The sequence below is a fragment of the Prinia subflava genome, chromosome 29 (assembly GCF_021018805.1).
Source record: "Prinia subflava isolate CZ2003 ecotype Zambia chromosome 29, Cam_Psub_1.2, whole genome shotgun sequence".
Lineage (NCBI taxonomy): Eukaryota > Metazoa > Chordata > Aves > Passeriformes > Cisticolidae > Prinia > Prinia subflava.
The window spans coordinates 1,620,286-1,646,658 of NC_086275.1; the positions used below are offsets into that span (position 1 = coordinate 1,620,286).

Below are 26,373 nucleotides of genomic sequence, written 5' to 3' on the forward strand. Positions count from 1 at the left end.
ATTTGAGCCGGGCTCGGCGTGAGCAGGAGCAGGAGGAGCTCCTGTGTGCTGGGGCTCCTCAACCCCTCACTGTGGGGCCAGTGCCCCCAGAGCCCATTAACCCAGAGCGCTCTGGAGAGGCTCTGCAGCCCCGCCTGGAGTGTCCTGGGGCTGCCTGGAGGCTCTGTGAGCTCCTCTCTGCCCCTCCCTGGGCTGTGCCTGCTCAAAGCCATGGGAAAAGCAGCAATTCCGAGGGCAGGAGGGGAAGGGGCTCCTCAGGAACATCCTGGGGTGGGGTCTGTGGCCTGGGGGACACCCTGGGAGGATCAGGGATGAGACCCTGCAGGTCCAACCTGTGACAGGCCCCAGAACATTCTCCCAGCACCTCTGGGGTGAGCACTGAGGAACTGGCAGCTTTATCCCCTCCCTTTTTTTTTTTTTTTTTTTTTTTGATTTTGCACTGAAACCCTGAAGTTTCTGAATTGTGAGTCAAGTCCACAGTGTTGCAGCACTTCATATTTCTCCCAAGAAGCAGGTGAGTATTTCTTTGTGATAGTGGGGAAGGCAGAGCAAAGGGATCCTGCTCCATTTTTCACCTTAATAAAGGCATTTGTAGGCACGAGCGCAGGCTGGCTGTTAATGAATGCCTCCTTAAAGAGAGCACTGGAAAAGAAATTGCTTGTCTGGAGGGGGTGAAATCAGCATTACCAGAGAATCATGGACAGGAGCGTGCAGGCACCGTGAGCATCTCTCTGCAGCCAGACGAGTCTCAGTGCATCCTGGAAAACGCAGTGCCAGGGCTCCGTTTCATCAGCTGGGAGCAAGGCAGGGAATGAAGGCAGTAAATCCCCGCCGTGGAGCCGGGGACAGGGGAGCACAGCGAGGGCTGCTGGGGGAACATCATCCTGCAGGAGGCACAGCCCGAGGGTTTGCTCTGCCCCCACAGCAGGAAAATCTGGAATATCCTCCTGCAGGAGGCACAGCCTGAGGGTTTGCTCTGCCCCCTCTGGAACATCCTCCTGCAGGAGGCACAGCCAGGAGGGTTTGCTCTGTTCCCTCTGGAATATCCTCCTGCAGGAGGCACAGCCAGGAGGGTTTGCTCTGTTCCCTCTGGAATATCCTCCTGCAGGAGGGCACAGGAGGACGCTCCAGGTGTGCCTGGGCGTGGCTGGGTCCGGTGATCCCTGCTGGCTCCGGTGATCCCGGCTGGGTCCGGTGATCCCAGCTGGCTCCGGTGATCCCGGCTGGATCCAGGCTCTCTTGGGGTCTGTTCTGCTCTGCCCACACACCCGGAGGTGCTGCAGACATTCCTCAGTCTCAGTTACCAGCAGTGTCTGCAGTTTGTCCAGGTCACAGGTCAGACCCGATGGTCTCCAAGGTATTTTCCAAGCTGGTTCATTCTGGGATTCTGGAATTCTCCTCTCCCCTCTCCCTGCAGCTCTCGGGGTGGGCCCTGCAGGCTGGGCTGTCACAGCCTGCCCTGAGCAGGGCACGGCCCAGCCGGGCTGCACTCGCGGGGTCCCAGCTCAGCTCCAGCCTCTGGGATCCCCCCAGCCCTGGGATCCAGCTGTTCCCCACGGAGCATCCAGCTGTGGGGAGCCCTGGGGATGGGGGCACGGCTGGCACCGGGGCTGGGGGTGCTGGCACTGCCCCTGTCACACACGGGAGGGGTTGGAGGGCGAAGGAGAGGGGACACGGCTGGAGGTGACGGATCTGGGGTGTCCTGGAGCTCTGGGCTGTGCCAGGGTCATGGGACAGCGCCAGGGTCACTCACCCTGCACCCCTGGAGCTCTGGAATCAGGGAATGCCAGTGGTGATGGATCCTGGAATCAGGGAATGCCGGTGGTGATGGGTCCTGGAATCAGGGAATGCCGGTGGTGATGGGTCCTGGCATCCCGGGAATGCCAGTGGTGATGGATCCTGGAATCAGGGAATGCCAGTGGTGATGGGTCCTGGAATCCAGGGAATGCCAGTGGTGATGGATCCTGGAATCAGGGAATGCCAGTGGTGATGGATCCTGGCATCCCGGGAATGCCAGTGGTGATGGATCCTGGAATCAGGGAATGCCAGTGGTGATGGATCCTGGAATCAGGGAATGCCGGTGGTGATGGATTCTTGTCCAACCCTGCAGATCTCCGGAAGAACTTCGAGCAGGACCCCCAGGGCAAGGAGGTTCCCATCGAGGGGATGATTGTGCTGCACTGCCGGCCCCCCGAGGGCGTCCCTGCGGCCGAGGTGAGCTTTGGGGTGGGCAGAGGGGCACAGGAGAACCTTTGGGATTGGGGGAAGGATGGGGAAGCAAAGGGCTCAGCTCCTGCCTGGTGCTGGACCTCCTGTCCCAGTGCTCTTCTCCCCTAGAATGCTTCAAGTGTCATTTTTTGATTCGCTGGGTTTACAAAAGTGTGGTTTTTAATCCAAATTCTGGTCTGTTTGCTGAGAAATCCTGGTTTTCAGACAATTTTCAGGTCCTGTGCTTCCAAACTGAAAGCAGATTGTTGCACATTTTCCCATGAATTACTTTTCTCCTCGAAAAACAAGACAAAGTAAAAGGCAAACCTAAAAATATTATGATAAATGGTTGCTGGGGAGAGAAAATCTGCTGCAAGTAATAATTTGGTGGGGCTTGGCTTAGCTTTAAACAGGCTTTTTGTGATGAGAGCTGGATCTTAACGGGAAAACAACGGGGATGCTTTAAAATGGCAATAACCAGGCTGCTCTTGGAGGGAGAGGTTCAAAGTGGGTCGTGTTTAAAAATCCGCTGCAGGGGCTTTAAAACCCAAGGAAAGGTTGATTTTTTAATTGCACCCTGCAGTTCTCTCCAGCACCTTCTGGGAAACGAGAGCAGTTGGATCCCTCAGAGTTGGTTTTGCCCCTTATCCCCAGCGTGGCTGGGGTTGGCAATAACTGAAGGAAGAAAAGGAAAATAAACTCCAGAGAAATGTGTGCTTTTAGTTAATGAGAAGGGATTGGAGCAGATGTCCCTGGAAATAAAGAGGAGAAATGCAGAGGCACCATCAGCCAGGCAGAAGTGCTAAAGGAGAGGAAAATGAGGCAGAGATGGGCTCAGTGAGTGGATTTGTGTCCAGGTTTCTGGTGTGCTTCCCTCTGTCAGTGCCATTTCTGCTCAGCTCTGGGGTATTCTCACCATCACCAGGAAAATGGATGTTGCATTGCAGAGAATGGCCAGGATTGCTGAGTGTGTGCTCTGGAGAACGGCTCTGGTTTGGAGACAAAACAAAGGGGTGGCTCCCCAAACATCCCATGTCTGAATTTTACCGAGAATTTGGGATTTCTTTGAACTGGCAGCTTTAAATTCCCCACTTAAGCAGGGAGTCTGTCTTCTGTGGAAGGCAGGAATTATGTCCAATGAAAACCTGACATTTTAATTGCTCGCTCCAGATAAAAGTGGTGGAGTTCCCAACGAACCCTGATTTACTGCTGTTGACAGTAAAATTGTTATTGCCGCTAATAAAGCTGGTAAATCTCACCAGGTCAGATTTGCTTTGGCCAATAAAACGTCCCATAAAGGCTCGAGCTAATTCTGGGCTCATCGAGGTAAAGAGTCTGCTGGAAATAATTCAGTGTCTTGGGAAAGTGGGTTAAATCTGTTCCAGCAGCCTGGCTCTGGGCTGGGGGGATAAACTCAGCTTTATTTCCAAGGTAAGGACAGGCTGCCCCGATTAACGCACGCCTGGGGAATCACTGAGCCACAGAGGCTCCCTCAGCCATTGTTCGTGGGTGCTGAGCAGCGCTGAGGGTTTCAAACCCCGGTGCTGGCAGCGAATCCCCGGTTCTGATCCAAGAATTGATTTCATTAGAGTTTGGATGCAGCCCTGGGTGGAAACATAAGGCTGGAAATAACTTGGGACAAAGGAGCTCGCCTGGTGTTTTCTGAGATGCAGAGTGGGCGCTGATCGCGGCATTGGCGGTGTCTGTTCAACCCAAAGAGAAGGGAAACGCGGGGGAAGAGGCTCCAGCCCGAGCCAGAGCCCCTCCCCTGGGGAGGGTTTGGGTATTCCCAGCGCAGAGCCTCGGGAACGCTGTTAATGTGGATATTCCATTTGCAGAGCCTCGGGAATGCTGTTAATGTGGATATTCCAAGTGCAGAGCCTCGGGAACGCTGTTAATGTGGATATTCCAATTGCAGAGCCTCGGGAACAGTCAGGGTTTGGATATTCCAATTGCAGAACTTCAGGAATGCTGTTGGGGTTTGGATATTCCAAGTGCAGAGCCTCAGGAATGCTGTTAATTTGGATATTCCAATTGCAGAGCCTCGGGAACAGTCAGGGCTTGGATATTCCAATTGCAGAACTTCAGGAACAGTCAGGGTTTGGATATTCCCAGTGCAGAGCTCCAGGGATGCTGTTGGAGTTTTGTTATTCCCAGTGCAGAGCTTCAGGAACAGTTAGGGTTTGGTTATTCCCAGTGCAGAGCTTCAGGAACGCTGTTGGAGTTTGGTTATTCCAATTTCAGAGCCTCGGGAACAGTCAGGGTTTGCTTATTCCAATTTCAGAGCCTCGGGAACGCTGTTTCCTGGATCCTGCCCCATTCCCTGCGCTTGGCCAGCCCTGGGGAGGGGGCCCGGGGCAGGCTCTGAGCATCCCCTGCAGTTCAGACTCTCCACACCTGCAGTGAAACCCGGGTTCAGCCCGGTTCGTTATGGGAACCAGCCCCACATCAGGGATGGGAATCGTCCCTGGAATTGTTTTTTTTCTGGACCCTGGAGGTGCTGAAACTCTCTTAATCCTGAAGCCAGAAGTATGAAATGTTCTTGACCTCCCCCACAGCCCGAAGTGGAAATTCCTGTCAGCAGCCCTGTAGGTGGGCGAGGCAGGGAGATTTTCCAGTGGTGGCTGGCACAGTTTCCTTGGAATCACCTCGGATTATCCCCAGCAGGGAGAACCTTTCCTTCCCACTGCTCCTCTCCACATTTCTGGCCTCTGCTCAGATCCTCTCACCTGGAGCCTTGGCCAGAGCCCCGGAGTGGCTCCTGGTGCCTTTTAGGAACTGTCCCATCCTCTCCCAGGGGTGCTGATGTCGCCCTCGGGGTCACCCAGGCCGTGCCTTTGTGCAGGAACAGGAATTTACCTGGATTAGGAACTTGTCTCTGTGCTAATGCCATTATTTCGTTATTTACCTGTGGGGATGGCGCAGGGATCCCAGGCAGGATGGGCCCCGCCCTGGGAGGGGCTCTGGGCAGAATTCCTGCCAGTGGAGTTTTGTTGGGAGCAGGGTCTGTTCCCGCCATCTGCTCCAGAAGGAGAGAGCAGCAGTGGGAACACCCAGATTAAGTTTGCTTTTACACATGTTCATCTCTGCACACGAGCACAGAACCAGTCAGGGGAAAATGGATTAAAGGGCTGGATCCACAGTTTGAGCATGGCTGAAGTGAAAATGTTCAAAGCCAGTTTGTGTAAATGAATTTCCCAGCAGTGGAAGCTCGGGTGGCTCTGGGGCTGCCCTGCTCACACATTTTGGTGGTAAATGGTCTTTAAGCTGAGTGACACTCAGTGAGAGCAAAATCCCGGGATTACAAACAGAGAAATTCCAGTTCTGGTGCCGGGAGCTCCGGGTGAGCCTGGGTTTGGGGGCACCAAACCCTCCTGCAGTGGGGAGGAGGCAGTGGCTGAGGTCTCACCTCTTGTTCCACCCCTTCAGACAGTCTGGGTAACCTCAGGGAATGCTGAAAGTGCTCTGGAGCCAGGGACAGGCGCCTCCCTCTGAGTGATCACCCCGGGCAGCACAGCCTGAGCACCCGGCTCTGCCCCTGACACCGCTGCTGCCCCTGGGCAGGTCCAGCTCAGCTGCCCCGAGTCCCCCTGCAGCCCACCCTGGGTGTATTCCTGTCCCTATAACCCACCCTGGGTGTATTCCTGTCCCTATAACCCACCCTGGGTGTATTCCTGTCCCTATAACCCACCCTGGGTGTATTCCTGCCCCTATAATCCACCCTGGGTGTATTTCTGTCCCTATAACCCACCCTGGGTGTATTTCTGTCCCTATAACCCACCCTGGGTGTATTCCTGCCCCTATAACCCACCCTGGGTGTATTTCTGTCCCTATAATCCACCCTGGGTGTATTTCTGTCCCTATAACCCACCCTGGGTGTATTTCTGTCCCTATAATCCACCCTGGGTGTATTTCTGTCCCTATAATCCACCCTGGGTGTACTTCTGCCCCTATAACCCACCCTGGGTGTATTCCTGTCCCTATAACCCACCCTGGGTGTATTCCTGCCCCTATAACCCACCCTGGGTGTATTTCTGTCCCTATAACCCACCCTGGGTGTATTCCTGCCCCTATAACCCACCCTGGGTTTATTTCTGCCCCTATAACCCACCCTGGGTGTATTTCTGCCCCTATAACCCACCCTGGGTGTATTCCTGTCCCTATAACCCACCCTGGGTGTATTTCTGCCCCTATAACCCACCCTGGGTGTATTCCTGTCCCTATAACCCACCCTGGGTTTATTCCTGTCCCTATAACCCACCCTGGGTTTATTTCTGTCCCTATAACCCACCCTGGGTGTATTTCTGCCCCTATAACCCACCCTGGGTGTATTTCTGTCCCTACAACCCACCCTGGATGTATTCCAGCCCCTATAACCCACCCTGGATTTATTATTCTCCCTGCAGCAGGTTTCCCATCTCCAGAGTTCTCTACAAAGCAGGGAATGGGTTTGGTTTTTTTTTGCACAGCTCTGCTTTGCGGGGTGCTGGGCTCTGGGACACCTGGATGCATCAGCAGAGCAGCAAGAGAGGGAGAAACCCCAAATCCCAGTGCTGGGCAGGCTGGAAAAGGCTTTTAAATCCTCTTCTCATGCATTTTCATAGCAAGCAGAGAGAGCTGGTGAGCAGCTGTGCTTGCAGGCATCGGCACCCAACCCAAATAAATTCCGTTTTTATGAGTTAAGCATCGAAATGAAAAAGAAAATTCAGCATTTAAACAGAGCAGCTGAAAATCCCCCGCTGAGGCAAACGTTGATTCAGCCCTGGAGAGTCTCTGCTGGCAGGGCTGGGTGGCACCAGAGCCCTTCTTGGCCTGGGCAGCTCCAGGCTCCCTCCCCAGGGAGATTTTTGGGAATTGTGTGCAGGAATTCTGTCCTTTGGCTGCTCCTGAGGGCCAGGCCGGGCCCTCAGGTGTGGGAAATGGATTTGGGGAGAATTCCCAAAGCCTGACAGATGCTCACAGGGTCTTGTGCATCTGTGAGCAAACTGTGAGATAAAATACACGGACTGAGAGAGGCCAAGGGATGGGACAGTGAGGGAGAAATGGGACTGGAAACCAGCCCTGCCAGAGGGGATTGAGAGAGCAGGGACAGCTCTGGGGACAGGGACAGCTCTGAGGGAGGGACAGCTCTGAGGGAGGGACAGCTCTGAGAGCAGGGACAGCTCTGGGGACAGGGACAGCTCTGGGGACAGGGACAGCTCTGGGGACAGGGACAGCTCTGAGGGAGGGACAGCTCTGAGGGCAGTGCCAGCTCTGTTGTGTCACCCTGAGCAGCCCAGGAGGGCTGGGGGTGACAGCATCTCTGCAGCAGTGAATTCACACAGTGAATTCCAGAATTCCACCCTGCTCGCTGCTGATTCCTCCCCCAGCCCTGGGGCTGCTGTCAGAGCTGCAACCTGGAAAATCCTCGGTCAACACCCATTTAATGAAGTCGGGGATAATCTCTGGGCTGTGTGCTTGGCCTTGTTAGTGCCTCAGAGTGTAAAATATTCATTCTGTCGGGTACAGCAGCAGAAAGGAAAGGTGTTTTGGTGGCTGGTGATCCCTCAGGCAGGTGTGCTGGGGGAGGCACTGCTGCTCCTCCCCGGGGACAAAGGGGCCTCAGGGCTTGTTCTGTTTCCTTCAGTGGGCTTGAAAATCGGGTTTTAAATGGACAGGGAGATGCCACTCCCCGGACTGGAGCTGTTTGTCACCTCCTGGGGCCCTGGTGTGGAGCTGGGACATCACAAACCTGCAGCTGTGGGGCCGAGGGTGCCCCGGGGCTCCTCTGCCCTGTCCCTGCCACACAGCCCTGATATTGGAGATTAATCTTTACAAACATCAGGCTTCCAAATGAATCGAGCCAACCCCAAGTTTTAGCCTGCTTCTCCTCACCTGGGGGATGCCGAGGGGCTCTGGAGGGGCTGGGGGAGGAATTCCCACCTGGAAACCTCGGGCTGGAGGGGGGAGCAGCAGCCAAGCCCATGGAGGTGCAGACCTGAGCCTTAAAATTCACCCCAAATCCCTTCCTTATGAAAGAATTTCAATTCCAGTGAAACAGCAGAGCAAAGCTGATATTTGAGCATCAGCAGGAACCCGCAGCTCTCCCTGCACCCCCGTCTGCTCTGCTGGTGGTGGAGTTCTCACGAGTTTCGTGTTCTTTTTGTTTGCTTTGGTTTGTTTTGGGTTTGGGTTTCTTTTGCAATAAAAGGGCAGCTGTTGTGCTAAACGATTACTGATAGTTTACTGTTACTGAACTATTACTGTTGAGTGCTCTGCAGAGGTTTGTGAAATACTCTAAAATATCTTTATCACATAATATATGCATATATTTAAGATTTAAATGTGTTGTATCCAGCGCTGCTTTTTCAAATGTTTAACACAGATTCTGACATTTTAATGGAGTGCTGTAGATATTCCCAGGAATATCTGCCTGGGTTCCAAGGGTTTATTTACCGCCAGGGCTTTTAATGGAAATGTAAAATCATTTCTCTTCTGGGCAGCACACATTCCACCACGAGCACATCAACACGAGGCGAAACCCACATAAAACTGAAAAGCTGCAGCAGCAGGGAGAGGCTGTTCTGCATAGGGTTGTGTATTTATGGGCTGGCAGATAACGGGGCTGCAGTAAAACATGCAGCAGAGCAGGCTGAGAGCTGCAGCCTGCCCTGGATCCCGCTGTACTCGCAGGGCAGGGGGATTGCTCAGTGCTCTGCTCTGCATCCTCCTCTGCAGCAGCAACGTTTGCTTTGCTTTTAGGGGATCTTAAACAATTAACGTGCAATTAACGGGTCTCATTTCTCACCGGGGATGTTTCACTCTCAGGACCCGGCCCGGGTGTGTGCAGTGACTCATTTGGGATTGATCTGGTATTTAGATTGCGATTTTTAGCTGCTTTTAAGAGCAAATTCCTTATGATCCTTATGGTTTCCCATTCAGCAAGGAGTGAGAGCTGTCATGGCTCGTACAGGACACGCTGCTCTGGACTCATTTTATAGCAAGGTGGGGTCCGATGCTGTGTCAGCCTCTTTATTCTATAAAAGTTGGCCTCAGTTAAAGCTGTTTTGTTTGAGGTGTTTGCTGTGGGCAGCACAAACCCAGTTCCATTTCCAAATTCCGTTTCTTTTCTGTGCTGTCCCACCTGCAGCCACACCTGCCCTCCCTCTCTGCTGTTCCGTGGTTTTTTCTGGCCCCGGGGGGATTTGGGCTGCCGGGAGCTCCGGGGGCTGAGGGCAGAGCTGCTCCTCCAGCCCGGGGCTGCTCCAGCCCTTCCCCTGCCTTTGCCCTGCTGGGCACTCGGGGCTCTTCCCTGCCCTCCCCTGCCTGGAATGGGTTAAATCTGTCACCCCCCTTGTCCCCTCTGTCCCTGTCACCCCAACCGGGGACACTTCCAGCCCTGCTCCCACCCCTCAGCAGCATCTCCTGCTGCCTCTCCTACTGATTTTGTCCATTTTGCAGCCCCCGGGGGCTCCCCAGCCCGGGCAATCTCCCCTTCCTTGCACACCGGGGCTGTGCTGGGCTTTTCTTCCAGCAGGAAAAATGTTTGTTTTCCTTCTGAGCTTTGGCTGGTTGTGAATAAATCAATACAGCCAGGAGGTAGCGAGGTCATGAAATAGAAATGCTGGAGCAAAGCACTTCTGAATTAGATTGCTAAACTGAAAAGAAAAAAGAAGAGAGATAACTTTGTAGTTCCCCTGAATAGATAATTCCTTTTTATACAGACATGTGCTCTGGGGCCTCGCTGGTTTGATGTGCTGCTTTGCGGAGCTGTCTGTTTTCCCTGGCCCTGTTGTCAGGAATGTTTTTAATTTTGAATGCTTGAACATGAAAGGAGAAGTTGTGAGAGTTTATCATTGTGTTTGTAATCACGGGGATGATTCTCTGAGTCCTGCAGGGGCTCGGGAAGCTCCCAGGGAGGGAGGTGGGGACTGAAGCAGCTGGAGCCCCTCCGGTGGTGACACTGAAATGCTTCAGTGGCTCGGGAGTTCTGCCCCTGGGCACGGAGATCAACACCTCCTTTAATTGTAAACAGCGTTCAGAGAGAGCGCAGGGCGCCGTGAATCTGCTGCCTGTTGCGTTCAGCTCTCAGTGACACCAGTGTCACACATCCCTTAGCCAACAATTGCATTTCTGCTGGGGTTAAATTCTGTTTCCAGTGTGCACAGAGAGATGATTCTGAAATGAATCTAGAGGGTGTTAGTGATGTCTCGGGTCCCTCCCAACCCAGGTCAAAGATCTCAGTTACATTCTTGAATTTCCCCCATCTGGAGGAACTTCACCAGGCACTGATGATCCCCCAGAACGGCAGAGAACGGTGAAACCACAGCCTGGGGAGGCCTTGGGTTCAGTCACTGAAAGCTTCCAGTGATGATCTCCTTATCTCCAAGCATTTCCTAAATAAAAGTGATCCTGCTATCGGGACACGGCGTCAGCAGAGCCCTGCAAACACCACCAGCCTTATCTGCAGAGGCCTTTCCCGGGCCAGCACTCTCTGATCACTGCCCAAGCACTGAGAACCAGCTTCAGAGGAGACCCTGGATTCCTCTGGATCCTCCAATTCGAGGTAAATTTTAGCAAAACAGAAGCTAAAAGTCTCCTGCACAACTGCCCTGCAGAGCTCTGCAGGGACAGGCTGGAGCTGCAGGAGGGTTTGTCCCTGCTCACCACGGCGTGCTCTGGGACACCCCCACCCCTGCTGACCTCGGGGTCATTAATGGGTAATTAATGGGTTATTAATGCTGATTTGTTCATCATTAGTGCATGGAGATAAAAACCAGTGCTGCAGTTAATGGCAGATGCTCCAAAAATAGGAATAAAGATAAACTTCTTTGGGATGTGATGGTGCCTTCAGCAGGCAGACAAGGTACCATTAGCAGTGGCATTTTTAGGAGTGGCTCCTCATCCCAGGGATCCGAAATAGCCCGGCTGAGTCAGCTCCTTGCCCACCTCTACCACTATAAATTGATGCACACGTCCAGGCTGTCACCTCTCCCTTCCTACCAACTCCAAATCCCATTTTAATTGTGATTTAATTTAGACTCACCCCTCCCATGCTGGATCTCCCAGCAGTGGGAATGTCTGGCTGGGATTTGGCGGGAGCAGAGCTCAGAGGGGCCGCTGTGCCCTGCGGTGGCCACAAATGAGGATTTCTCCCCTTTGTGCAGCAAACCCTCCCTGCCTGCCCTGCAGGGGAAACAACAGCACAGGAAAGGGCCGGGCAGTGCTGGAGGGCTCTGCTGATCCCTCTGGCCACCACCAGAGCATCCCCGGGGCAGAGCCTGCTGCAGCCTCCAGCACGGCCCGGGCTGATTTATGGGTTAGTCAGCGTGTCACATTGCTGTAATGAGATTATATATTCAATCTAATGAAGGGAAAATATGCTTACCAGCCCGGTGTGACAGTGCTGTGATTAAATGATTCAAGAACAGAGTTCTCTCAGTGGATTAATTTAAAAAAAAAATGCAGCAGGTACAGCTGACCTGGGTGCTGTGAGGAGCTCCTGCTCAGGATTAATGGCTTGTGATGGTGTTGATAAAATAACGATAATAAAGGCAGGGAGGAGTGTGTGCAGCCCTTGGGTTTGTGTTAAACCCCCCCAGAGGTCCGTGCTGGTGGAGGTTTCTCCTCCTGGTTCGAGTCTCAGGGTGGGAAGGAAGATAAAATGTGAGAAAGGAAAGGGGGCACCTGCCCTGCCCATCCTCATCCTCATTCCAGCTGGAACAGTGAGGAGGATTCCCCCAGCTTGAATTTTTAGGAGCAGGAGTTCCATGTTAGAAGAAGGGGAGGAGGTTTTTGCTGCTTTTCCACCTGAGAGAGAGAGAAAAACATCGACATTATTGTCCCCACGAGGACTGGGAGCTGCCTCAGGTGTTGAATCTGGCTGGAATCTCAAACAAGGTCACCAAAAAGGGCCAAAAAATCTGTCCTAGGTCTTGAGATGTTTGAGTGTCCATCAGAGAAACTGGTGAGGAACTCTCAGTGGATGGGATAAGCTTTGTTTTTCAGGGAGAAGAGTTCTCTAACTCCCATAATCTGCCCAGGCTCTGGGGCGTTGAGCTGATTTTACTCTGATAATGCCGTAAGCTGGTCTGTGATAATTGCTTTCTGTAATTGGGACGAGTTTATGATGATGCTAATTGGGCTGAGGTAATCCCTGCCTGCCCGAGCTGCAGGCCCTGGTGTGATCAGCCCTCCTTGGAGCCAGGGGGTCAGTTCTGAATTCCAGAGGAAAACACAAACCCACAGCATTTTATAGCAGGTTTCAAGTCTGGTTGCAGATTATGAGATTAATTCTTAAAAGGAAAAGGATTTAATTCTGTTACAAGCAATTGTGTGACCTCCACGGTGCGGGAAGTGAAACTCTGAGGAGTTTGGAGTTTGCTCTTCAGACATGGCAGTGCAGACCCCTGGCTCATCCCAGTGAGATGTTTCAGGTTCTTGGCTGCTTTTATTTTCCCTGGTTGCTTTTGGAGTGTTTGTGTGGGGGCTGCAGTTTCCCAAAGGTCACATCCCTGCCAGTGACAAACATCTTTTGTCATCACAACTCCTTTAAATGTATTTTTATCCCATAAATCCATCCCCTGGTTCTCCATCTCTGAAAGCCTCCATCTGCTGAGGCAGAGCAGGGGATGGCCTTGGATAAACCTGATTTTCTTCAGGGAAGGGGGCTGGAATGAGGGGAGCTCCGGCTGGATCCTCCCTGACAAATCAGGGTTTGATCTCACGTCCCAACACTTTGGTGTTTATGTTCCGTCTGTTTAATGTTCTCCCTTCGCTGGGATCATCATTCTTTTAAATGCTCTGCTTTAATGTAAATGTTTCCATGTTTTCTGCTCACCAGACCCCACATTTCCAGACTCAGCAAACACAGGATCGTTGTGTGCTCCCTCCAAGGGTGACAGGAACTCCCCTCTCACCACCCCAAAAATCCCCTGGCTCGAGGAGAGTCAAAATTTATAAACACACTTGTGAAATAATGGACTCTGGGACTGCTGGCCGTGTTTGTCATTTCTCTGCCCATTTCTCTGCACATAAAGTGTGTTCACCATCGAACTCCTGTCACTTGATTTATGCCCATGCGGCTGCTCCATAATTTAAATTCAATTCCTAATTTCTTTGCTGAAACCCCCTCGGATAATTACTGTTAAGGTTAACTGCAGAAGGGAACTGAATAGTGAGTGGATTATTTGTGTCTCAGACCACAGGAAAAGGGAACAGAATCCAGGGGATATTGTCCAGGGAAAGGTTTGGCATGGCTGGAACACACCCCCAGGGATACTGTCCAGGGAATGTTCTGGCATGGCTGGGAAAGGTTTGGCATGGCTGGAACACACCCCCAGGGATATTGTCCAAGGATATTGTCCAGGGAATGTTCTGGCATGGCTGGAATGCACTCCCAGGGATATTGTCCAGGGTTATTGTCCAGGGAATGTTCTGGCATGGCTGGGTTTAGCACAGCTGCTTGGTCCCTGCTCCCGAGCTGTGCCCGGCTCCTGCAGGCACAGGGGAGGTGTTCCCTGCCTGGGAGGGAGGGGTGGACACAGAAGGAGCACAGGGATGGCAAAGGGAGCACAGGGATGGCAAAGGGAGCACAGGGATGGCAAAGGGAGCACAGGGATGGCAAAGGGAGCACAGGGCTCAAACCTTTCCCCATTTTCATGAATTTTCATTTCCCCGATGTTGAACCTCGCCCTCAGGTAACTCCCATTTGCACAGACGTGTCAAATCACGATTTAATTCCATGGCCACCGTGTAGGGTGAGGTGCCCCAGGCCTGGAGGCTTTTCCAGGTGAGGCTGCAGCCCTTGGCCGGGCTGTGCAGGGCTGGATCCATCCCAGCAAACCGCGAGTGCTGCTGCGGAGGGGGATCTGCTGCCTGGCACCAGACGTAATTGGCTTTGATGGTCAGCGTTTGCAGATTTGTTTAGGAACTGGAAAATGTACAAATTGCAGCCCATCTGCGCAGAGCTGAGTGCTAATGAATGCCTGCAGCTACCACAGCCATAAGCTCATTACCACAAAGTTCCAAGTCCTTCCACAAGTTGCTAAACAAGGTTATTCATCTGAACGGAGTGGAGAAGGGAGTTTGACTGCAGGGCACAGCCAGAGCTCCTCCAGATCTAGGAAAGCTGTTAAAACAACCCCCTGTTCTCTGGTCTTTTAATAGAATCCGTTGATTTTATTTCTATTTTTAATTTTGCTCTCCTGTGACAGCAGCTTGCCATGCCTTAACTATTTTCTGTTAATGCTTGGAGTGGAAAGGCGCCTTGCAGACGAGTGCTGGGTGTGCTCAGAGACGTTGGGTGGTGAACTGGAGAAGATGGATTGGAACAGGTTGTACACAGCATTTCAGGGGGTTTATGGAGCGTGGCAGCAAACACTAATGGCCTCTGTTCTCTGGGTGTTTGTGTCAGCTGGGAATCTGCTGTGATGACTCGGCTCTTCCTCTGTGTGCCATGTCAGGCAATTTCATCTTCCTGCTTCTTCACAAAAAAAGGGGAATTAATAATATTTATTATCCATTTTATAGAACTGGTAGTTGTCCAAGTGTTTGAACATCCAATGCGTGGTGCAGGAGCAATATGTAAAAATATTTCCTATTCTCTCTCAGCTGAGATTTTATTCCAAGTTCCTTGAGGAAAAATCAGCTTTTCTAAGTTACCATCCAAAGGAAGCATTTCCCCATCCAGTTAAGGTGACCACGGGGTGCCTTTGGCCTGCTCCACCTTCTCCTGTGCTCCTCCCTGCCAGGTGGAGTGGCTGAAGAACGAGGAGCCCATCGACTCCAACCTGGATGAGAACATCGACACCAGGGCCGACCACAACCTCATCATCCGCCAGGCACGCCTGTCCGACTCGGGCAACTACACCTGCATGGCTGCCAACATCGTGGCCAAGCGGAGGAGCCTGTCAGCCACCGTGGTGGTCTATGGTCAGTGCCGGGGCTGGGGGCAGCGGGCTGTGCCTGCACCGCTGCCCTGCAGGGCGCTGCGCTGCTGCTGCCGCGCCGCCTCAAACCTGGCGCACGCAGGCTCCCCCGGCCGAGCCCCTCCCGCAGGGGTGGGTTTGGGTTTGGGGGGCTCTGGCACGGCCCCCCAGCCCCCCGTGCTGGTGTTTTGCAGTGAACGGGGGCTGGTCCTCGTGGACGGAGTGGTCGAGCTGCAACGCGCGCTGCGGGCGCGGCTGGCAGAAACGCTCGCGCACCTGCACCAACCCCGCGCCCCTCAACGGGGGAGCCTTCTGCGAGGGCATGTCCGTGCAGAAGATCACCTGCACCTCCCTCTGCCCCGGTGAGCGCCGCCGCACGGGGGCTCTGGGGATTCCCAGGTTTTGGTGGGGAGTTGGGAAGGGAACGGGAAGCACAGCCGTGTTTAGGCCAGGCCTGGTGCGGGTGTAGTGCTGGGCACCACCAGAACACTGCCAGGACAGCCACAGGGTCAGGGGAGAAATCAGGGACCTGGGTGGGGTCTGGGGTTAGTTTAGAGAGGGGAGCTGATGTCAACAACACCAGAAAGAGAAACAGAAACCTGAGCCGAGAACTTTGTTAGAAGTGTGATTTATCCTGAGAAAGTTTGCTCTGAAGTTCACTATGAGGAGTGAGGGAGGAGGGAGATGAAGGCAGCGCTGCCACAGGGCTCGCTGGGGCCGGGCAGAGCTGAGCGTGTGACAGAGCTGAGTGTGTGACAGAGCTGAGCGTGTGACAGAGCTGAGCGTGTGACAGAGCTGAGCGTGTGACAGATCTGAGTGTGTGACAGAACTGAGTGTGACAGAGCTGAGTGTGAGACAGAACTGAGTGTGACAGAGCTGAGTGTGACAGAGCTGAGCGTGTGACAGAGCTGAGCGTGAGACAGAGCTGAGTGTGACAGAGCTGAGCGTGTGGCAGAGCTGAGTGTGACAGAGCTGAGTGTGACAGAGCTGAGTGTGACAGAGCTGAGCGTGTGGCAGAGCTGACCCTGTCCCTGTCCCCGCAGTGGACGGCAGCTGGGAGGTGTGGAGCGAGTGGTCAGTGTGCAGCCCCGAGTGTGAGCACCTGCGCGTGCGGGAGTGCACCGCGCCCGCGCCCCGCAACGGCGGCCGCCACTGCGAGGGGCTGAGCCAGGAGTCCGAGAACTGCACCGAGGGGCTCTGCATCCAAGGTGAGCTGTGCAGCCAAGGTGAGCTGTGCAGCCAAGGTGAGCTGTGCATCCAAGGTGAGCTGTGCAGCCAAGGTGAGCTGCACGGGGCTGTGCAGCCCAGGTGAGCTGCATGGGGATGCATTGGCCTGGGGTGGGCTGAGGGCCAGCTCTTGTGTCTGAGCCACTCCTGTGAGGATGGACGTGGTTTTCCTCGTGGAGTTTGAAATTTTCCAGGTCTCTGCATTTGTGTTGCACGTTCTTGGCCTGTGGATGATCAGTGGTGCTGAAATCCCAGATCCTGGGGCTTTGCAGGGTGTAGCTCTGACCTCCACAACCACATGTGCTCCTCAGCCTCTGCCTTTCCTTGCAAAGCCCCCCAGGAGAGCTGCAGGTGCAGGAGCGGCCAAGGTCGGAGTTTGCTCCTTTTGCTGCCTTTAAGAGGAGTTAAACCCATCAAACCTGCAGCTCCCTGGGAAGGGCTGTGCCCTTCACCGTGTCTGGGAAGCAGCTGGCACTGGGAAGCTGCTGCTGTCCCCAGCACGGGGAGCTGGGCAGAGCAGCCCTGCAGCTGCACAGGCTCGAGCACGGGAGGAGTTTGTGAGTTCATCCCTGCCCCGAGCCCGCTCCTGTCCTTGTGGAGGGGCTGTCACCCCGTCAGGTGGAACAGCAGCCCTGGGGGGCAGCAGGAGTGCCAGGGCTGGGAGATGTAAACAAGGATGTGTCTGTTTTCTGTAATGTTGTGTTTAACCAGCCCTCTGTCGTTGTTTCTATGGTTCTGCATTTTTCTCTTCTAAACAAAATGAACTCTCTTTGGGGTTTTTTTTTTTTTTTCCCTGAGATTTTAATACTTTCCCAGTGGCAGAGAACATTCTGTGTATTTATTCAGGCTTCAGAGATACCCGAGCTGAGACCCCTGCCCTGCCAGTCCTTGGGGGTTCACACAAACTCACTCCCTGCTTTTCCCGGGCTGGGGAGGCCCTGGACTCACAGAACCCTGGAGTGGTTTGGGTGGGAAGGGACGTCCAAGCCCTGCAGTCCCACTCTCCCCATGGAGAACCTTCCATGGACACCTTCCCCTGCCCCAGGGAGCTCCAAGCCCTGTCAGCACCCCCAGGCTCTGCCCCAGGAGCTGCCCTGGAGTGTTCTGTTCCCCCTGCTCCTTCCAGGTGTGATCCTGTCTCTCTTCACGGCCCCGGCTGTCCCTGTGTCCTTGTGCCACGTTGTTTTTAGGGCTGTAATTGCTTTCTCAGCTAACAGGAATTGCTGCAATTACCCTATTTTTTAAAAATCTCTTCTCCCCTGTTCATCTTCCAGTACGTGCCCTTCCTGCTCCGCTTCTCATCCCGTGGGGAATTGTGCAGGAAATGCAGCCCTGAGCCACAGCAAACCAATCTCTTGGAGGTTTTTTATCAGGCACAACTCATTAACTTTGCTCCTTCTGTGAGGCAAAAATAGAAACATTCCTTTGGCTGACAAACAAGGACTGAGCTGGAAGGGGGGACAGGGATGGAGGGTGCCAGGGCAGAACCAGGACCTGGCAGGGAAAATCCTGATCCCTGGGATGAGCGTTCAGATCTGGAGGCAGTGAATGGAATGGGGATCAAATGGATCAACTCTGAGCTTCTTTATTTGATCCCTGGAGAGTTTGGGAACAACCCCAAGACACCACACGGGAACGTCCAGGGCTCCCTTTGGCCTGGGATTCCCTGGGTGGAGCCCGAGGGTCCAGTCCTTCCTGAGGAGCACCTGCAAGAGCTTTTCCTGCAGGGAATTTCTCCTGGAACTTGTAGCACTTCTGTAGATGGAAACTTAGACGCAGGAGGAGGATTCCTGTGGGGTTTGATGGAGATGAAAGGTTTCCAGGGCTGCCAGATCGATTCCCTGGCATGCAAAGGTCACTTAGAGCCCAGACACTCCCAGCACCTCACTGGTTTCCTGCAGGTTTGTTCTCTCTGTCTTTATTCCCTCCCAGTATTCCCAGTTGGATGCTTTGCCTGGGTGGATTTCTCTCTCTCTCCTGCAGAGGTGAAAGCTTTCTCTTTGCTTAATAAAAGGCAGGGGTTCTTTTTTTGAGAGCTTTTTGTTTTACTTTTATCTGTTTGCTTTAAAGTTATTTTTCCTGACTTCAAAACCTATTGATTTCCTCTCCCAGTGCCCAAAACCAAAACAAACAAGCAGGGCCACAAGGACTGACCTGCAAACATGTTTTTACTAATGCACCCCGAATAATCCCAAAGCTATCACAAATCATTTCATTTTCCATTCTCCAAGCAGCTCTGCTGCTGTTGCCAGGAGGCTCCTGGATCCAGGAATCTCCATTTTCATGGGAAATGCTTTTCCCTTCGCAGTTTGGTGCCAGCAGCAGGGAAGGGTTTGCTCCACTGCAGGCTCGGCTCTGAGCCTCTTCTCTGGGTGCTTTTGTGCCTCATTTTCCTGCAAAAGCAACACCAAACTTGGGCAGGGGTGAAAAAATCTCATCCCAGCAGGTTTTTGGCAAAGCCAAAATCCAACAATCTTCTGGGTTCTAAACTGAGCATCCTCACAAGCATTGAAATGAAGAGAAGGAGCCTCATAATCCACTTGAGTCTCCCAATTTTAGTGATTACTTTAGCAGGTTTTAGGTTATAAATTTGGCAGGTTTTAGGTTATAAATTTGGCAGGTTTTAGGTTATAAATGGTGACTCAAGTGCTTAGCATGAGGGAGGCAGAGAAGGTTCATTTTTGAGAGCTGTAGTCCCATAGAAAACCCCTTTTATCCCGTATTTCCATCTCTTGGGGGCACGTGGATGTGTGTGTTCATACACACACACAGAGGTGCCATTATGGGGGTATTTAGGTACAAAAATGTGAATAAACTGGGCATTTTTGTATCTTGTAACTAATTTAAGTGCCCATCACCAGCCTTTCCCTACATCAAACACACAAAGGAATCATTAATTCTGACCCGAGCCTCTTTGCCAATGATCCACTGCAAGGTATTGAACTTCCTTCTTGCTGAGGTGTAAATAAACAACAGCATCCAATAGAGCCAACAAATAACCTGAATTAACCAAGTGAGAAATTGCTGCGGAGGAACTTCCTGAAAGGGATTTAGAGGGAAAAAAAAAAGAAAAAAAAAAAAAAGGAGATGAAGAGAAAAACATGGACAACATAAAATATTCATATTGTCAGCAAACGAGGAGAAAATGTTTCATTTATAGAGTGAGACAGAAGCAATATAGGAAATAGATATGCTCCATGTAAATTTATTAAGTGCAACTTTCTCTCTTCCTCTCTCTCTCTCTCTCTCCCAGATAAAAAACCTCTTTATGAAATAAAATCCCAAAGTAAGTTCTTTTTTTTTCCTCTTGTAAATATGATTTTCCTCGTCTTCTCTGCCGTTTGGGTTATTTGTTTAGGAGCTAAGTAGGAGCCAAGGTTTTATGAGAGGCTTTAGCATCTGCTGAAAGCATCTTTGGCACCTCTCTGTGATTCCAGGTTCAGTGGGAGCCAGGGGAGCGCTCATCCTCAGCAGTTTGTGTCTGACAGGGAGCCCTGGCCCCGGGCTCGCCTTGGGATCCATCTCTGGAGCCCTGAGGTAGGAGAGAAGAGAATATCAGAATTCCCTGGTAGGAATCAGGGCAGGAGTTTGGGGTTCTTGGTGCAGGCCTGGCTCTGCTGCTGGCTCTGAGCTTGCTCAGCTCCCTCCTGTCCCAGCTGCTGGGGGTTCCTGTGCCTGTGCCTGTCCCTGTGCCTGTCCCTGTCCCTGTCCCTGTGCCTGTCCCTGTCCCTGTCCCTGTCCCTGTCCCTGTCCCTGTCCCTGTGCCTGGGGATCGCCCCAGGGCTGCTCTGGGTTCTGGGGCTTCTGTCCTGCTCCTGCACCTGCACCTGCACCTGCACCTGCACCTGTACCTGCACCTGCACCTACAGTTACACCTGCACCTGCACCTGCTCCTGCTCCTGCACCTGTACTTACACCTGCACCTGCACCTGCACCTGTACTTACACCTGCACCTGCACCTGCACCTGCACCTGCACCTGCACCTGCTCCTGCACCTGTACTTACACCTGCACCTGCTCCTGCACCTGCACCTGCACCTGCACCTACACCTGCACCTGCTCCTGCACCTGCACCTGCACCTGCACCTGCACCTGCAGCTCCCCCCGGCAGGGCACGGGGACCAGGGGCACCAGGGACAGGAGAGAGGGAGTGCCAGGGCTGGACACTGGCAGGAGCCTCCCCACGGGCAGGGGCTGCCCACGAGAGGGGCAGTGCCCACCCTGGGGGTGGCACTGGGGCCGTGGGTGCTGCTGACCTCGGCGGGGTTTGGCCGTCCCCAGGGGCTTCCCCACCCTTGGTGACTCTGTGATTTCACACTCCTGGTTCTGAGGTGTTTCTCAGGGTTCCCAAAATCAGTTTAGGGAGCTGGGAAAGGTGCAGAGGATGCCTGGGTTTGTTCCTGGCTTCTGCTCTGGGTTTGTCCGGGTGCCCCCAGCACCACCCCTGGCGGGTGCCAGGCTGGGCTCAGGCACTGGGCTCACTCTTCTGTCCGTGCAGCTCCATTCCATGGAGGAAATGGAGAGAATCTCAGTGGAATCTCTGGATTTTCTGATTTACCCCAAACCCAGCTGCAGGGGGATTGGTTTGGAGATGGAAAGGGCTCAGTTCCACCCCGGGGCAGGGACACAGCTCAGCTCCTGCTGCTCACAAGCAGAAACTGCTCCAGGACTTCCTGACCCATCAGGGATGCAAAATCAAAGCCAATTACGAAGATAATTGAGGGACAACCTGTTTCACTGAATGATCTCTTACCCGAGCCCCTGACTTGTGATCCTCGTGCTCCAGGGGTGAGGGGAAGGACTTTGGGCCCTTTGAGGGGGAACTCGGGCAGGGGAGCTGGAGGAGCCTCTGGGATCTCCTGCCCTGATCCCAGGATCTGCTGTCCCTGCTGGAGCTGGGCCCTGCACAGCCCTCCTTGTAAATGAGATAATTTAATCAATTACGTCTCCTAATGCACTAAACCAAATGTTTCATTTTCTGCTCCTGCACATCTTAAATTATCTTCAGGTGCTTTATGAAACTTAATCATAGTTAATAGAAACTTCATTACCATCAAATGTGCTTTCAATAAATGTTGTGTAACAGTGGCAGGAGGTGGAGTGACAAATGGGCTGCAATTAGCACAAACAGGGATCCTGGAGCAGAGAGGGATAAAACTCGTGGTGCCTGCCAGGCTCCCTCCCGCCCCTGGGCCAGGAGGATGCAGCTCATTAAGGAATAATTGGTGGACTATGAACGTTTGCTTTGCTAGTTTGTTTGGTTGGTTTCCACTTTGTTCCCTTCTGGGAAAAAAACAAAAGCAGAATCTCACCCCTCTCCCCCAAATTTCCCACACCTTCCTGCTTCCCTTAATTTCTAATCTCCCACGGAAGGAATTCTCCAAAAGAAAAGATCAGAAGGTGAAGAGGTAAAAATTACTTTAAAAAACCGCCAGTTTCTAAAGAAACACCAAAATCCTAAACCAAAAAGAAATGCTCCTTTCTCATGGAGTTGTGTTCCATTCAAGGAACACCGAGTCACACTGGTTTGCCCTTTTAGCATAAGGCTGTTTAAAAAACCACCAAATGCAGAGAAGGATCCTTTGCCCCGGGTCTCTGCTGCCCTGGGGTTTGTGGTGGATTTTCCTGGCACTGGGGCAGTTCTGGGATCACCTGGGTGACTCTGACAGGTGCTCAGAGCAACAACCAATTTATTCCAGGAAAGGAACCTCAGGAAGAACTCCTGTGAGAGCTTTTCATCATAAAATTTATAGACCAGTGTCCAATTCAAGCTCTGGAGATACTTCAGAGTCAATGAAAAGAAAATTCTCCTCAGAAAGATTTTACTTCAGTCAAACCACTCCTTTTTTTTTTGGATTCCGTGCCCTCCTTCTTATTTTTAACCGATGTACAAGAGTTTAAAAGTGGGGAAGTGGAATTGCCTGACAAGGGAATCGATGGAAAAGGAGACGCTGAAGCACTTGAGGGGATTTAGAGAAATTGCAGTTGCAGTGAGCGCCTGAGGAGCGGCTCTGGAGGGCAGGAGATCAGCTCTGGGATTCTCCTCATTCCAGTCCTGGGGGCTGGAAGTTTTTCCTGCCAGGACATTTCTGCATCTCTCAGACTCGATAATTTATTATCCCAGCAAGGCAGGAGGGGTAATTCACTTTTTCAGCACTTTCCTTTTTCAAAGGAGTGATCCAAAGGGAGGAGTTGAAGATGCTTTGTGGTGCAATAACCACGAGCTCTGGATGGTTCCCTGGAAGGGAAAGACCCCAATTGTTCCTGGGTTTCTGCAGATCCATCCCCTCCCTCCTCCTGCCTCATTCACTGCTCTAATTACCCACAGAAATTAAGTCAACAATAGCGTTTCGTAATTAATTCCCTGTAACAACAAAGCAACTTGGGAATAGGAAATTGGAAGAAATAGAAATGTAATTGTTGTCTGTACTCCCCTTTCTGCACCTGGTGCTGGGGAACAAAACAGAGCTCTGGGAGTGGGGCCGTGGATTGGGTTGGTGTTGTTTGGGTCTGATCTCAGACGTTTCCAGTTTGTGGATCTGGTTTGAATTTGCTTTTTCTGTCTGGCCTCTCCCATTGCTGCCTTGTCAGCCAGTGTCTCACTCTGCAATCCCTAACTGCAATCCCTGTAATGCTTCAAATTCTCTTTACAGCATTTTTCGAGGGGGGATCTCTGGGAAAAAAATGGGGAAAAAAAGGCTTTAGATAAAAAACCCCCTCTTTTAGTGATTGCTTTGGCAGAACCATGTGGCAATGGAATTGCTCTAGGAAAGTGAATTTTGTAACCTTACAAGTTTGTTCAGTGTGGTTTCCTGGCCTGCCACAGAAGGTGGATTCCTCCTCAGAGATGATGTTTCCATGCAAACTTTGTGGTTTTTCTTTTTCCTTCCCAGCAAGCTGTGAATGTGTTGAAAGCAGAACCATTTTTCATTTGGAGATTACTTGAAAATACAGCAGAAATTTTGCAGGAGTATTTTCTTGGTTAAATAGTTGCGGTGCTGGCAAAACTGATATGAAAACATTTCTTGTGGGTTGGGTGGGATGCTGGAATCTTGTGGTTGGGGCTGACTGGGACCAGTTGGAGAGTGGGGATCAGAGGGATGTTTTCTGTTAAGGATGTTTGAACCAAACCTTGGATTTTACTTTTGACTGGAGTGCTGAGCTGAAATTCAGTCCCAGCACCTGGAGCGGGGTTTGGGGACTGGGGCATTTCCCTGCTGGGAGGGAGCTGTGGGTGCCCAGCCCCTTCCCTCTTTTCAGACACTTCTTTTTTTGTAAGGAGGTGTTGAGCTAAGGAAATGCTGCCCAGAGGTGCTCCCTCCTTTCATCTCACCAGCCTGAAGTTCCATGTTCGTTTTCAAAACTCAGCTAAAATGAAATTATCTGACTTTCAGCAGAAAAGCACAACAGAAGCCTCCTCCCAAACAGTAATTAAGTAATTTCCATAATTGGCTATTTATTAAACGCTGATTTTAACTTTTCACCCTATTTCCGTGCAGTGCAGTTCAGTTACTGACATTGAGCACTCTGCATTTCCCAGTTATTTTTTGTTGCTCTCGTTGGCCATGAATAAATCCAGTTTCTGTTCCTGGGGCTCTGCTGGGCGGGAGAAGCCCCCAGCAGGACCCAGACCGTGCCCAGGGTGGGCTCTGAGCTCCTTCCCCCACCCTGGAGCTGGGAATTCAGGGAAGCACCCAAGGACCCTCTAAGGGGACGTGCCCAGTGATTTCATTTCATGGTGCACGGTCCCAAATCCCAGCAGATCGAGGACAGCAGAATGGGATATTTCAATTATGGAATATTCCAGGCTTCCTTTGGGTTCATTCTGTCACAGCAGCAGGTTCCTTCTCCTCACTGTGAAAGTTTGGAGTCGTGGGAAGTTGGTTTTGAGTTCCTGGCTGGCTGCAGCCCGGGCGGGTTCGGTCTCCAGCAGTTCCCAGAGACTGAAGGGGCTCCCGGGGATCTCCTCAGCTGAGCTGGGAGGGGACGGGGCTGCTGCACATCCCAAAGCTCACCCAGGGAAGGAGGGGATCCCCACATCCCCCCACGTCCCTGTGTCCCCCCATATCGCCCCGTGTCTCCATGTCCTCCCACGTCCCCCCACGTCCCTGTGTCCCCCCATATCGCCCCGTGTCCCTGTGTCTGCGTGTGCCCATGTCCTCTCTTGTCCCCATGTCTTCCCATGTTCCCCAGCCTCCTCTGTCCCCCTGTTCCCCCATGTCCCTCCATGTCCCCGTGTCCCCATGTCCCCCTTTGTCCCCCCTCATGCCCCCATGTCCCCCCATGCCCCTGTGTCCCTTCATGTCCCCCATGCCCCCTGTCCCCCCGTCCCTCCATGCCCCCCATTCCCCCTGTGCTCCCCTGTCCCCCCCGTCCCCCTGTCCCCCCCTGTCCCCCCCTGTCCCCATGCCCCCCTGTCCCCCCCTGTCCCCCCCTGTCCCCATGCCCCCCTGTCCCCCTGTCCCCCCTTGTCCCCCCCGTCCCGGTGCCCGCGCTGAGGCTGTTGTGTCCCCGCAGATGTGGAGCGCGGCGGGGACATCGCGCTGTACTCGGGGCTGGCGGCGGCGGTGCTGGCGGTGGCCGTGCTGGCGCTGGGGGTGACCCTGTACCGGCGCAGTCAGAGTGAGTACGGCGTGGATGTCATTGATTCCTCTGCACTCACGGGAGGCTTCCAGAGTTTAAATTTTAAAACTGTCAGACAAGGTTAGTGCGGCGATTTCCTTTCCTTCTCTGCAGAGCCCCCGCGGCTTTGGGGAGGGGGTTTGGGGCAGCCGGGCAGGGACAGCGACAGGGACAGGGACAGGAACAGGGACAGGGACAGGGACCCTGGAACTGGCTCTGCTCCATCCCACAAACACAGAATCCTCCTTGGCCACACTCCACGTGCTTTAGAAAAGCTGTGCCCAGCTCCTACACTGATTTAGGAAAAGCTCAAACTAAAGCAAAGCGACCAAATCAGAGCAAGGCCGGGCTACGGAGCCGTAGTTCCTCCTGTTCTCAGTCACAGAGCTTTCCATCACTCCAAGAAAAGGGATTTTTCCCCCACTGATAATCCGAGCCCCCCAGCTGGAAGTGTTTTGTAGCCTGCTGCAGCACACAGACACCGAGGTCTGTGGGAAATAAATGTGTGGACCCCTAAGGCTCTAGGAAAATCCACCAGGGCCATAAAATATGGACAAAGCACTTGCTAAAAGCAGCACTCAGGTTTTCAGGAACGTTTTTCCCTTTGAACAGGAAGGTGGGGAGGGAGGGGAGCGGGGATGAAAGCAGAATGTTTATTGATTCTGTGCTGCCATTCTACCTCAGACCTGCCGGATTGTGGGTGGGTGGCAGCGTGGGAGGGCTGTGAAAGTGTCCCCATGTCTCTGTTCTCTCCTCAGAAAAGGGAAATATGTTGCAGAGTTTGTTTGGGGGGGTTTTGTGGTGTTGTTTTTACAGTTTCTTTATTTCCTGGAGACGTTCCTCACCAAGCATGACTTGCAAGAAATTGGGAAAAGGGCTTGGCAGACAAGGACGTTTGAAGGAGGTTCATTCATCCATTTCTAAATCCAAACCTTTAATTAGGGCTGTGTAAATCTCAATGACTGTCTCAAACAGGAACGTTTTCCTTTGTGCTTCACTTTGAATCTTGTTTTGAGTCTGGGGAATTGTTTGCTTGGCTTAACGCTTAAAACCTTTCCTTTTGGATGCTCTGAAAATACCCAACTAAACAACCAAAGAAAAAGACCCCACCACAAAACCCAACAGCCAGAGGATTCAGGCCCTAAATCCATCTACTCCTCATGTTTTTTCAGAGTGTTTTCTGAGGGAAAATGCCTCGAAATGAATAACTGTGGTGCCTTCCATGTATCACTCTTGTCCCACCTCCCTTTCAGCCCAGTTCCCCTCAGGCACGAAGTTGTGGGTTTGTGTAAAAGGTCTGCAGGAAAATGTTGTCACCCAGTGGGGTTTAATGTAAGGAAAGAAAACAACAAGAGAGGGGGAAAGGGCAAACACAGACGTGAATCCAAACAAAGGAGGCCTCCTCCTCG

The 26,373-nt window shown here is 52.6% G+C and overlaps 1 protein-coding gene across 2 annotated transcripts in view; it reads left to right on the top strand.

Annotated features, from left to right (window-relative positions):
* Nucleotides 1-26,373, top strand: part of UNC5D (unc-5 netrin receptor D) — an 82,345-nt gene that overhangs the window by 36,271 nt on the left and 19,701 nt on the right. Inside the window, exons 4-8 of one of the 2 annotated variants that reach the window (XM_063420030.1) lie at nucleotides 2,111-2,214; nucleotides 14,940-15,120; nucleotides 15,311-15,478; nucleotides 16,160-16,324; nucleotides 24,860-25,045. In XM_063420030.1, coding sequence (XP_063276100.1) covers nucleotides 2,111-2,214; nucleotides 14,940-15,120; nucleotides 15,311-15,478; nucleotides 16,160-16,324; nucleotides 24,860-25,045 — 804 coding nt within the window. The remainder of the gene's footprint in view (nucleotides 1-2,110; nucleotides 2,215-14,939; nucleotides 15,121-15,310; nucleotides 15,479-16,159; nucleotides 16,325-24,859; nucleotides 25,046-26,373) is intronic. The other variant, XM_063420031.1, reaches the window with a different exon arrangement.